At 42.5% G+C, this 12,747-nt stretch overlaps 1 protein-coding gene across 2 annotated transcripts in view; it reads left to right on the forward strand.

Annotated features, from left to right (window-relative positions):
* Positions 1-10,423, forward strand: part of PHACTR2 (phosphatase and actin regulator 2) — a 92,332-nt gene extending 81,909 nt beyond the window's left edge. For both annotated transcript variants that reach the window (XM_054982826.1, XM_054982832.1), the window contains 3 exons: positions 599-740; positions 6,474-6,546; positions 7,881-10,423. In XM_054982826.1, the coding sequence (XP_054838801.1) occupies positions 599-740; positions 6,474-6,546; positions 7,881-7,896 (231 nt within the window). In that variant the 3' untranslated portion in view covers positions 7,897-10,423. The remainder of the gene's footprint in view (positions 1-598; positions 741-6,473; positions 6,547-7,880) is intronic.
* Positions 10,424-12,747: the final 2,324 nt, after the last annotated feature.

Below are 12,747 nucleotides of genomic sequence, written 5' to 3' on the forward strand. Positions count from 1 at the left end.
CCGCTGACACTCCCCACCACCTACCTGAGAAGTAGCCTTTGGGCTCTGCCAGCAAAAAGGTTAGCTGTTCCTGCATTAAAGGAAAGGGGATGGAGCAATAGAATCTTCTTGGCAAAACCTTGGCCCAGAGTGGATTAAAGACTAGTTTGGCTACTTGATTTAATTTCAACCGTATAGGTACCCATAAATATTCTGGCATATAAAAATCATAGGTAGCTGCTGTAGATGTAACATCAAACTAGCAAGTGCTGCTTAGGGAATCAATCACAGTGTATGTAGGGAAGGGGACTATAAAAGCTTGTGGCCTGCTCATGTGATGTCAAATAGATGCTACATGTGACCCAAGCCTAAGTCTTCGCAGTAAAGAATTAAGCACGTGCATGTTGTTTTAAATTAAGTCCTATCACTTTTAATAATATAGTGAGAAATCAGGTTGTGTTATATTCTGGTTTTGGTTAATACTCCCAAGGTCATTCCTTTTTTAGACATTTAAAAATAACATGTTTACACCTTTTTTAAAAAAAAAATTGCTCAAGGTCAACTGTGTGGCCTAATATTTTCTTTAGGTTATTACATTTCTACTTACCCTCTTTTACAGCTAAGCTTGAGACCCACAGTGGCTGAACTACAAGCAAGGAGAATCTTACGTTTTCATGAGTATGTGGAAGTGACAGATTCTCCAGATTATGACCGTCGTGCCGACAAGCCCTGGGCAAGGTTAACACCTGCAGACAAGGCAAGTGACAAACACGTGTTCTAAGAATAATTTCATATCTCTAAGCTTCTCTCTTTTATTTGTAGCAGAAACTCCTGCCGATGCATGCAGCAATTGTCCATCCCAGCCATGATGGAGCACATTTCATTTGCAAAAAAGCATGCACTGGAAACACACACTTGCAGTGCAATCCTTGGGGGGCGGGGCGGGGGGGGGGGAGCTGAAATCACCCTGGAAGCTGACTAGGAGTTACAATTACATTTCCCAGATTTATCCCACTGTAACCGTCCCCCCACCCATGGTGCAGCAGCCCAGCGCCACTCTGCCCGGGTCTCCCACTGGCATGCAGCCACAGGGGCAGAGTGCTGGTGTAACCAGGGTGTAAGTCCTTGCACTGGCAGGCTGGGGGTCGGGAGCAACTGAATCCACTCCCTAAGCCATTTTGGACATTGGAACGCCCCTATGAGCAGTGCAAACTTATGCCTCAAAAAAGTGACATAGCCTATAGGCGCCCATTGTGTGGGAAAAGCCAACCCCCAACCCAAGTGACTCGGCAAAGCATTGGATGCCGACTACCACAAGGACCAATCCACTTGTACCCACATCGTGGCTGAGCTCCCTTCCTTGCACCCAGTTAGGGATCCTACAAAACCTCCAGCCAGGGCACCCATGACTCCAGGTAAGCAGGAACGTGGTCGGAGACTCTCCCCAAGGACCTTCTACTTTGGAGACTTAGAGTGCAAGGCAGGAGAGGGTGTTCATGGTGGTGGGCCAAGAGTACGCAGGGAATTTTGTGAAATTCAAGGTGTCAGCACAAGGGAGGAGAGCTGATTCTTGCTTGGCAGACTAACCATCCCTTTTAGGTAACCTGTTCCAGTTTAGGTAACCTGTTCAGAGTTGCAGCCTGGGGACAGCTGAGGGCGCACAGACAAGAGGGAGTCAAGGAACCAGCCAACCTGGCTTGCTTGCTGGTACCAACCCCTCACCAGTGGCACACCCCAAATGCTGGCCTCTATGGCTGAAGCTCAACAAAGAAGCTGCGCAAGATGGCGTGGAGGAAACTTTGCAAAATCCGGGCGGTCCCTCACACTGGCACACAGAAGGGGAGCTAAATCCCACTTGGCAGATTACTAACCCCCTCTGGCATTCCCATACAGGTATGCCATTCCAAGTTACAGCCTGGGGAGGACTGAGGACACCCTGATGGGTAAGAAGGGGAGGAGGTGCTGGCCTCCCCAGCCTGCCCATCTCTCAGTGGTGTCACCCCTCAAAACCTGGCCCCACTGTTCTGTGGTTGAGGGCCAGGAGTGCTATCACACAGGAGAGAGCTGGCATGGCCCACATCCACCAAAGGGGCAGCTGCGCCCAGGGAGCCACACCTGATTCCGCCATTGGGGCATTGCCCTTGCAGCCCATTTTGGAGTCCTGCACAGCCCGCCTGCAGCCAGGCCCCAGGCTCAGGCAGAGACAAAAGCATGACTGTGAGCCAGGGTGGTTGTGAGCTCGCTCCTGCACCTTCTCCCCTGCAAGGGTGGCCCCACAACCCCTTGACTCCCTCCCTCACATGATCAACACCCAAAGCTTGCTACATCTCCCCCCGCCCCGTCTCCCTTTCACATGGTGGCATGGGACATGGGGTTTCACCCACATGCATGGGGGAGGCCTATCAACCCCTCCTTGTGCTGCTGGGGTCTAAGATGCCAGGCAGATGGCGTCGTGTCCAGAGGTGAGGATGATTGGCGGGAGCGTATGGCCAGTAGGGGGTCCTCTCTGCCAGTCCCCTGTTCTGACTAAGACCATTAACCCAGGGAGTACAGAAGGAAAGGAAAAGGTGGTGGGAGGGCCAATCCCGCTCCCCAGATGGGCACTTCCACATGGTATACTGGTCCAGGGAGATCAGCACGTGCATGTTATGGTGCAAGCACATGCCAGCTCTTTGTCAGTTCTCACCGTCTTAACAGTCCCAATTGGACCGGCCCAGGTAGCTCGCAGGCTGTCTGAGCTGGATGAGACTCCCCCATCCTCCCATCTGCCATCCCCAGATGATCTTTTTGGTTGCGGCGAGCAGCCATTCCACCCTGATGCAGCAAAGCCAGCCAGCAGTAGTGAGAGGGCACAGAGTGGATCTGGCAACTGTCAGACCGAGATCCCTGTGACCACCTTCCCAACAAAGGTTATCACCAGGATGCTGCCATCATCTGCATAAGAAGATCCTTTGTGGGAACCAGGAGGTCGGAAGCAGGTAGCAGACCCCCCCCCCCTTGCACCCATGTGTATGCAGCTTGGTGGGGGATGCCAGCCCTGTTCAGTGGACCATGCAATACCAGCACAGGAGGGTGTCACAAGGCTGGTGCTGTTCTGTGGCTGGGGTATAGCCCCCTTGTGTGGTGAGGGTCCAGCTACCCAGGTTGCATGGGGCAGCTAGGCGTCCCTGGCAGAGCCAGGGGGGCACAGACTCATGACCTGCTCAAAGAGTTGTGAGGCCTGCCACCCTGGAACCTGGACTCCCCCCACCATGGACGGCTTCCCCCAGTCAAAGACCTCAATGCGGGACCTCAATGCTTTCTGGTGGAGAGGATGGAGATGTTAACGTGCAGTGCGCTGTGGCTGCCCCTTTGCTTACTACTTGTGGTCCTGTCGTGGTAGTGCGGTCTCCTGCTGGGAGGGGGCTGTTTATCATATTGGCCCCTGTTGGGAGAGGGCTGTTAACATCTTGGGCCCCCCTCATACAAATCAGTCTGACTTGAATGTTGCCCCCTCATTCCTTTCCCTTTCTTTTCCCTCCTTCCCCTCTGTTTACTATAAACGGGTAGATGTTAAGGTTGAGGACCTGCCATCTTGGGGATTGCAGGCCGTATATTTTATGGGTATTATGAATGTTTGATTTTATTGTGATTTTAAATTGTATTTTTATGTAACCTGCCCTGAACCTGTTTACAAGGAGAGCAGGCAAAAAATTGAATAAAATAACTGGAGGGTGCTGGTGGGGTTGTCAGGGGAACGGCGAGGTATACACTTCGTGCTGAGGCCTTGTTGGGCTCGGCCGGAAAAGTCTTTTGGGAACAGATCTGCAGGTATGCAGGTGCCAACAGCACAGCATGCCTCAGTATTGCACTGCCCATCTGGCTTTTGAGCAGTGACTGTTTCCTTAGCAGCCATTCCTTCGTGTCAGTTCATTCAGACTGGAGTATCTCATGCATCTGCTTGTTGGATGAAGATTTGGTAGTGATGTACAAGAGAGGTGTGAGTGATACCATGGCATCTATTCACAGTCTCTGGCTGCTGTTTGTAATCTTCATTTCCTGCCCACATATAGATTATGTTTGGAAGAAGCAAGTTGTAGCCCGCCCCCGCCCCCGCCCCCTGTAAGATCTCACAGAAACTTTAGTATCACCCTTCTTTTCCTCTGCCAACCCTGTCCTTACTTTTAACTTTGATACAGTGTTTCTCATCTTTTTGTCCCACCACTCACTCTGTTAAAGAATCTGGGTCCCACCATGATAGAAACAGGAAACCCATTTTTTTCAAGAAAGGTATTTGTATGTTTACACACATTCTGTTATTATATTTATCATTATGTAAGTTTTTTAAGGACAAAAATTTGCAAAATCACTTTGGATACTCCCTGGAAAGTAGGGTGGGCAGGAAACAGCACATCAAAGATACTTGCTAGTGGGAAGGGCATTAGGAAAAACACCAAATATCCACAGTTGCTAGTACCATGCCAAAATGTCACAGATTTATAATCAGTGACAGGTAGGGTCAGCACAATGTCAGGTGGACATGTGGAATGAAGGAGAGTGACTTCTTAGTAACTAGTATGAAAAACTGCATCTCACCAGTAGTACACAATCTATGGGCTGAGAACCATTGCTTTAGAAGATCTAGGAAGATGGGACTCTTTCTTCTCCACCTGATTTGTTTTTCCTTTGAGAAGAAGTGGGAGGTTTAGTCTCACTAGGTTGTTCTGAGCTTTGTACAGCTAAGACCATAACTAGACATTATGGCTGACATGCAGCACTTCCAAAAACAGTAGTTGTTTCTTCCTTCCCCCATAGCATTTAAGAAAGGCAAAACTATGGTGTCATCGTTGCATGGAGTTTATTTATTTATGTAGATTTTTATTTCCCATGTTTCTTCCCAGTGGAGATCTGAAACAGCTTACAACATTGTTCTCCTCTCTTCCATTTTATCTTCAAAACAACAACCCTGTGAGGTAGTTTAAGCTGCACTGGCCCAAGCTCACCCAGCTGGCTTCTATGGCAGAATTGGTATGCAAACCTGGATCTCCCAGATCCTAGTCTGGCACTCAAACCACTGGCTTCCTCCCCTTTGTTGTTAGCTACTTGCAGGATATAAGGGAACATTTCAAACAGCGATGTGCCATAATGTATTACCATAATGTTTTGCATCGCTAAATGTTGCCATGGGAAAGAGGAGTAGATGCAAGACTGGGACTTTTAGCTGCAAACATGTAGTTCCACTAGAACAGGATGATGGCTATACTAGGCCATAATTCTTTGCTGTTGCTGAAACCCCATACTTGGAGATTAACCCAAGAGTTAAGCGAAAGAATCAGGAGGCTGTGGTTTGAAATTTCATTGTGGCAACCTTGTATAATATTTGTGTTGTGCTGTAATTCTGCCCTGTAATGAAAGATGTGTGCTTCTAATGAGATGCTCTTTGTAAAAGATTATTGAGAGATATTAGTGGTATTTTTTTAAAGCTAGGAGCAGTTAAAAGCAGCAATTATTCTATAATAAGAGCATTTGCGCTAATATCTTTGAGTGTGTGTGTGTGTGTACATGCTCACATGTAGACAGCCAGCCTTTTAAAGAAATTACTGTGGGATAAATGAAGAGAGAGCAAATGGATTACGATCTTTCTCTAATTTTAGTGTTCATTACTCATGTAAAGTACTCTGAATGACTGCTGTGCTTTAATATCTGCCACCTGAAAATATAGGCTTGTAATGTCTAAACATTTTGCCTATCTGTACATAAAACTGATAGTATAGCTAATTTGTAGATGAAAGACATTAGTATTTCATGCCTAAAAGCTTGTCCTGTGGCAGGAGAGGCAGGAATCCTGCAGTTGTCCAGCTGCTATGCTTGAACCTTTAGCCATCCACCCCTCTTGGCATGTAGGCTACAATAACCTCCTCTACTGATGTACATAAACAGGTGACTGCTTTTAGTGATAAATCTCTTTTCTGCCACAGCCACTCCCAGCTTCTCCTGCTATTGCCAACTATGTTTTTGTTCTCTATTGCAATTATTGATAATGCTGTTTAAATAAAGGGCATAGCATATGGAAAAGAAAATGAACTTTGAAAGAAAAAGACAACCAGGATTATTGTTATAGCAACTTATTGAATGCTACTCTTCACATTTACTGCACAATCCTAAGGGGCGGGTTGAAAGCACTCAGGGAGTGGACTAAGGTTTATGTCATCATAACTTGGACTTACATGGCAGCAATTGCAAAAAAGTTTGGATTAAAAGTAACTTGGGCAATCGAAGAGGCAGATCTCTTGTTACAGTTGAAACACTATTATGTACAACTTCATATGGGGAAAAGTTTGTCTTTACTGAATATATATCTGAATTGGGATGAGAAGTGCACAGGAAATGTAAGTGATCTTATATTAAAATGCATAAAAATTAAAACATTATCTACTTTGTGAAGAAAAACTATACTTTTATTACTTCAATTTAAGAACTGTCTCATCTTATGTTGTCTGGTTTAAATTAGGCAGCAATACGGAAAGAATTAAACGAATTTAAAAGCACAGAGATGGAAGTACATGAAGACAGCCGGCAATTTACAAGGTATGGAAATAAAACTTTATATTTGTAGACAACAGCATTTTCTTCACATTTAGAGATTTCTAGAAGAAGTTTATTTTCCTCATCTAAGCAAGCAGGACTCCTAAACTAATCATTGATAATTGATTTACCATTTGATGCGGCTCAGAATATATAAGAATCTGATAACTCAATGAACATATAAAACTACCTTATACCACATCAGCTCATTGGTTCACCTGGCTCAGCACTGTCTACTCTGATTTACAGAATTTATGATTCACCTACCTGAACACAACCCACAAGCAATCATTTATGGCCTGTCAGGTAGTTGATGCCCCTCTTCTGCCTCATTTAAAGTTCCAATCAGACAGAGAAAAACTTGGTTTTTTATGGAGCTCCAGGTGGGCTCTCTTAAATGGCTAGTGGGCTGCTCATTACAGCATTAGTTTTATGCATTACATAAACTATGTATACGCATTACACAGTTCTTGCCTGCTGTTAAATTAAAAAGCATTATCAAATCACTTCAACCATAATTTAAATATAGTGTTTCCATCAAGATTTCTTTTATTTTTTTAAGGGATCAGATGAAATTACAAGCTTTTAAGCCTTTTTTTAAAGCAACCAATCATATTTTATCTTTTAATCCCTGTATTCATTATAACACTGTCTCAGATCCAACAATACATAGAGAGCAAAGGGGTAACTATGTGTTTTCTCAATCATTCAGGCTTAAACATGCTTAAAAGACAGTTTCAAGCAGCATATGATGCAGACTGTTTAAGATTCGCTAAATGAATTAGTCTTCCCAAACTGTACAAGTAGGTTTTACATTTGTAAAAAAATCTTATTTTAAAGTTGTCATAGCCATTTACTAATTTACTGCAAACAGGCACCTATGCTGCTTCCAGTGCCCCAGGGACATTGGTGATTTGCTTCTCTTTACTTGCCATTTCTGAGCTTTTTAGGCAGAGGAGAACAGTGGGTGAATAATTTTAAAATCCAGAGTGAAATTTCATTTTTTTACTTTCACTATATGCCTCTTTCCCATATTACAAGTGGTCTACAAAGTGGCTTACAGAAAAGTATTCAACAATATTAAATTCTAATTCATAATAATAATGTTAAATCCAGTAACCTGACCAGATGACGGGGAGAAGGGGTTAGATTAGGGTCCTGGGAAAACATAATTAGAGATAGGAGTGTACAACTGCGTTTGGATGTGGTCCTGGTTCCATCTTTGGGCAATTCATACATCACGTCTAAGGTGGGAAGATCTTTCTTTGAAAAATGCTAATGGAACAGGTTCTGTTGTGGCAAATACTAATAAACACCCATGATTTACTCAACTGCAGGTTTCACCGTCCATAATTGTTTGAAAATATTCTGTAGTCTAGACATGAAAATTTTTTCTGAGGAAAGCAGAGCATCCCAAAGAACTAAGAGTGAATAATTCCTGGAATGTCTGCCTGAAATCACTGAAGAATGTGACCCTCACATTTAACAAGAGATGACTTGGAAGAAATAATGGACAGAAATGTTGGTGTGGCAACATAATAAGAGAAGAAGCAACATAGCAACCCCATTATTCAGAACTGCTTGATACTAATATTTTCTCAGTTGCTGTTTGCCAGAAAAGAAAAGCAGAAGATTATTGTTATCAGGAAGTAATAAAAATCCACCTTCAAATGGGGGAGGGGAGTCTATTTGTCAGCAAAAACAGAATGAACAAAATTATTAGCATTCTTTATGGAAGCAATTTCATGCTACATTTAGATTTTGGATAACTTCTTGAAAAATACATCTGTTCCAGAGTCCTTAGTTTATCATATCCAGGTGAAAAGCCACCAAAGACCTTTTTCATCAACAGACTTAAGACCCCAGGAATTTTGCATAGAATTCTTGAATTTGCCAGTAATTAGTCCAGGAACAATTAATAGGTAAAATTATCCTGCTTTTCAAAAGTACGTTGAGCTTACAATCTCAATCACAGCTAGGCTTGTGTGAGTGTCAGAGGTGTGTCAGTAGAACTTTCAAACAAATAACTGTTTGATTGCAACACAGCTATGTGTTTTATATATAAACTTATTTTAAAGGAAAACCTTGGGTCCCCCTCCAATAATCATGTATCAATTTGGGTAATGTGTTTAGGAAAGACAATAAAAAAGCAATAGAAATAGTCTGAATTTTAAAAAATCCTCTGCTTTTCAAGACACAGCCAGTATGATGAGTTCTAATCTTACTTAGGCAGACAATCAAATTTTGAAACCCAAATCAGAAATGAAAGTGAATGAAACAGATTATCAAATAATTCTGGACAGCAGCTTGTAGTGGCTTAGTTCAGACAGAAGGCCAAAGCATATTTTAACTAAGGTTAATCTGTGAAACCAGAAAACTCGCTCAGATGCTGGTCTGCCTTAACAAATGCTGGTTTTATTTTCTTCTCTATAGCCTTGAAAGGCATCCCTGAAGAACAAGCCAAAATATTAAACTAGGAATAAGCCAGAATGTCTGTATTCATACATCATTCATAACCACAGTTAAGAACTGTGGCTACTAAACCAGCTTTAGATCCTTATTAAGACCCTAACAGACCATTGTTACTGGAGTGATCTGCATTCGGACAATCACACAAACCATAATTACTTAAACCAGGATTCTCTACGTGATGTCTGAACTGAGCCTATATATGCCCAGGGGTGGGGTGGGGATAGCTTGAGCTTCTTTGGACTGAAGTAAATTACAACAGGTCTGAAGACTGAATCTGGCCTGCCGAGACTGTGCAGTCCCATGCTGCTGCCATGTGCCTACACACTAGTATTTGGCTGTTCCAGAGCAGAAAAGGGGAAGGATATGGTTTCTAGGGTAAAAGCGCTGGCAGTCTACCTAGCTTCCCTGGGCATCATATTGCCTACCCTTTTGGGACTGAAGAGAAAAAATGTCATGATCAAAAATTGTTCCCTCTGTGAACATTGTGTCTGTGCATGGAAGATTCACATAGGGCATAACAGAACCTATGTTCCCTCATGCCCCCGTCTTGGTGTATACTCACAGGCATTACACCAGAGCAGCCTATGGCGTAAGAACTGGGTGAGCCTGCTATCCATCCTTCTCTCCTCTGCTCAGTCAACTTGAGGGGAGATCTGGACAGAAATATGGGAGGATGACAAAGATCCAATAAGGCCAAGCACTCTAGGTGTCTTGTGAGCATATATGCTGAGAAGGTGGAGGCAGCAGTAGAGGAGGGCCTCGGCCTCTATGCCCTGTTTGACCCTCCAGCAGCAACTGGTTTGCTGCTTTAGGAAACAGGATGCTGGACTAGATGGATCTCTGGTCTGATCCGGCAGGGCTTTTCTTACGTTTTTAGCAGGGCTCTGTTGGGCCCTATTATAATCTCTTAGCAGGCACTGTGACTACATGGGAAACAATTGTGTTCTGTGTACAAATAAAATTATCAAAGGCATTGTGAAGACTGCAAAAAGTCCTTGGAATCTACAGCCTGTATCTGTTGTGTGTGAATAATATGGAGCAAATGGTCTACTTTTATACTATCTTGTAATTGTATTTGTGAATACATTATTAGTTAAAGTTTAAATAGTATGATGTGATGTGAATGACAATATGTACTTTTATTACATTGGCCCTAATTATGGTGGCTTGTTATAAGCCTGTGACATTGTTTACACTAAAAATTGTCTTATATTAGCACTTATTTATCCTTTTAATGTACACAGTGAAATTTCTGGGACTGAAATACACAAGGGCATGTATTGCAGTATTACAATATGTATGTGCTATTTATCCTGTATATACTACAATGTTTTTCCCCCCTCGGTGTGCCCTTTTTAGTTCTTAATTATAAAGTACATGCATTTTTTTAAGGCAATAAATGGTCTCTCTGGTGATTTTTTTTTAACCCTCAGAATTTGTGTTCTTTTCTTTTGGCTTTAGTTACAAGATGAAAGATGGTCTAAAGTTTTCAAAAAAACAAAAATATATTTGTAGCTGTTAGGTTGGATCCTACACACTGCAAAGAGAGCAAGTTTATGGAAGGGATCTTTGCCCTTTCCCACTGCATCATCCTGCATTCTTGGGAAAGCCACTCTTGAGGAGAACATTTGGAAACTATGTGGATGTGGCGTGGGTGGTAGAGCAGAAAAGAACTGATAGCAATAACTTCCATACCACTCTTGTGTAAGCTCTTACCACAATTGCACAACACACATGAGGGAGGGATTACTGCAGATTCCCCATTATTGTTGCATCCCTTGTGCCACATCCCATACCATTCCTAAGAGCCTAAAAAGGTGGCAAAACCAGTTATGTGAACTTGCTATATTTGCAGTGTATAGAATCCAGCCCACTGAATCATATTCTTTTCCCCCACTAATACAGCAAAACTGCATGGGTTTTTTTATAAGGTTAACTGTTTCCTGATCATGTCATATTAACATAATTTGAGGCCCTCACTAAGGATCTATGTTTTGAGTAGAAGCACAGAAATACTAGTCACAAAATCAGCAATATCATAAAACAACCAAGCGTCTCCTATACTGAATAAAAAATCAGCATTCTGTATTGTCAATGCAATATATTACATACATCAAGAAAAACTGTGACATATGTTCTGTAATGCTGCCATATAATAATATCACAGTGATCAGCAAATGTATCGTCAAGTTCTCCCAAATAAGCAAGTTACAGAAGGACTTGAGCTACAGCTACTCAGCTGCATCACAAGCAGAAATTAGTAGATGGGATTTTCCCCCACTAGTCAGTCTCTATGTATAGAAAAGTTTTTCATCTGCTGATTTCTGCTTAGGCTTACCAAACTGGGCCTCCAACTCTACTAGCTTTACAACAGCAAGAGAAGAAATAGCTTTGATACTCCTGCCATGACCCTATTCTCCATCTCCTCTCCTCCCCTCTGGAACAGAGACCTTGTTTTCTAGCTATGTTGTACAATGTACATTATTACCCACCCTTCCTCCAAAGAATTCAGGGCAGCATCCATAGTTCCTATGGCTGCCAACATTTAAACTGGGCATTTTAGCTGTGCATTTAATATTAGTTTGATCTGCAGCAATCATTGGGTGATGTTATTTAGCTCCATGCTATGAAAAGATTCGACTGCATTTATCTGCATATAAAACCTGGCAACCTTCATAATTCTCCTGTTTATCTTCATCATGACCCTGTAAGGCAGATTAGACTGAGAAAGACCAGCCAGCCCTAAGATAACCAGCGAATTTCATGGCACATCTCTCAGATCCTAGTCCCACACTAGTAACACTAAGCCATATTTTCTCCTTCCGCAAGCAAGGGGTGGGGTGGGGTAAGCAATGGCACCATGAAAGAAATGGAGCTTGAGTTCCAGATACTGTATTACCTTTAGTGACTACAGAGCTGTTACATGTAATCTCTGAGGTATGACCTAGTGTGTGAACTATTAAAGGCACCCTACCAGACTGGTAACCCTATTGAGAGGACCTAAGAATTGACTCTTCCCCTTTATTTTTGTAAATTATAAATTATACAGTATGGCTACAATTAAGGCAATCTGTTAAACACATGGCATATTGAACTGATTTCTCTGAAGCTCATTCAGAAATATGATCTTATTTCTCAGAGCAGTTAACTTGTATATTTTGTAAAATTCATATAACAACAGCATAACTGTATTGTATAAAATAAAGGGCATTTTCTTGTCCTGAGTTGCATGATTTCAGATTCTGGACAGATTATTGTTCTTGTAATCAGCTGCATCAAATACTTGCTTAAATTGCTGCAAAATAAAGGCAAAATAGTGCACACAGAAACACTTCAAACAAAACCTGCATGCAACTTGGCAAGGGGAAATTAAATTTATAAACTTTTGAACTCTTGCATAGAGTCCCTAGGGCACTGATAGTTGCTCTAGAGCCACCTGTGGCTCTTCTGAGCACTGTTGCAAGGTGGCATCTGCCCCATGTTCCAGGAAAGTGGCCAGATTCTTTAGAATTTTTTTAAAGCATCATTAGGCCTAAGAAAAACTATTTTTATTTTTAAAATGGAGCACAACTTGCCCATGATGATTATATCAAGGTTGTAGAAGTGTGTGGGTTCAATCTATGAGGCGGGAACAACATACACAGCTTAATAAGGTGGTGTAATGGTGCATGCCACTATTGAATGCTAGCTCTTTTTAAAAAAAAAAGTAGTGGGGAAAAGACAACCCTGTAT

The sequence above is a fragment of the Eublepharis macularius genome, chromosome 1, assembly GCF_028583425.1.
Source record: "Eublepharis macularius isolate TG4126 chromosome 1, MPM_Emac_v1.0, whole genome shotgun sequence".
Classification (NCBI taxonomy): Eukaryota; Metazoa; Chordata; class Lepidosauria; order Squamata; family Eublepharidae; genus Eublepharis; species Eublepharis macularius.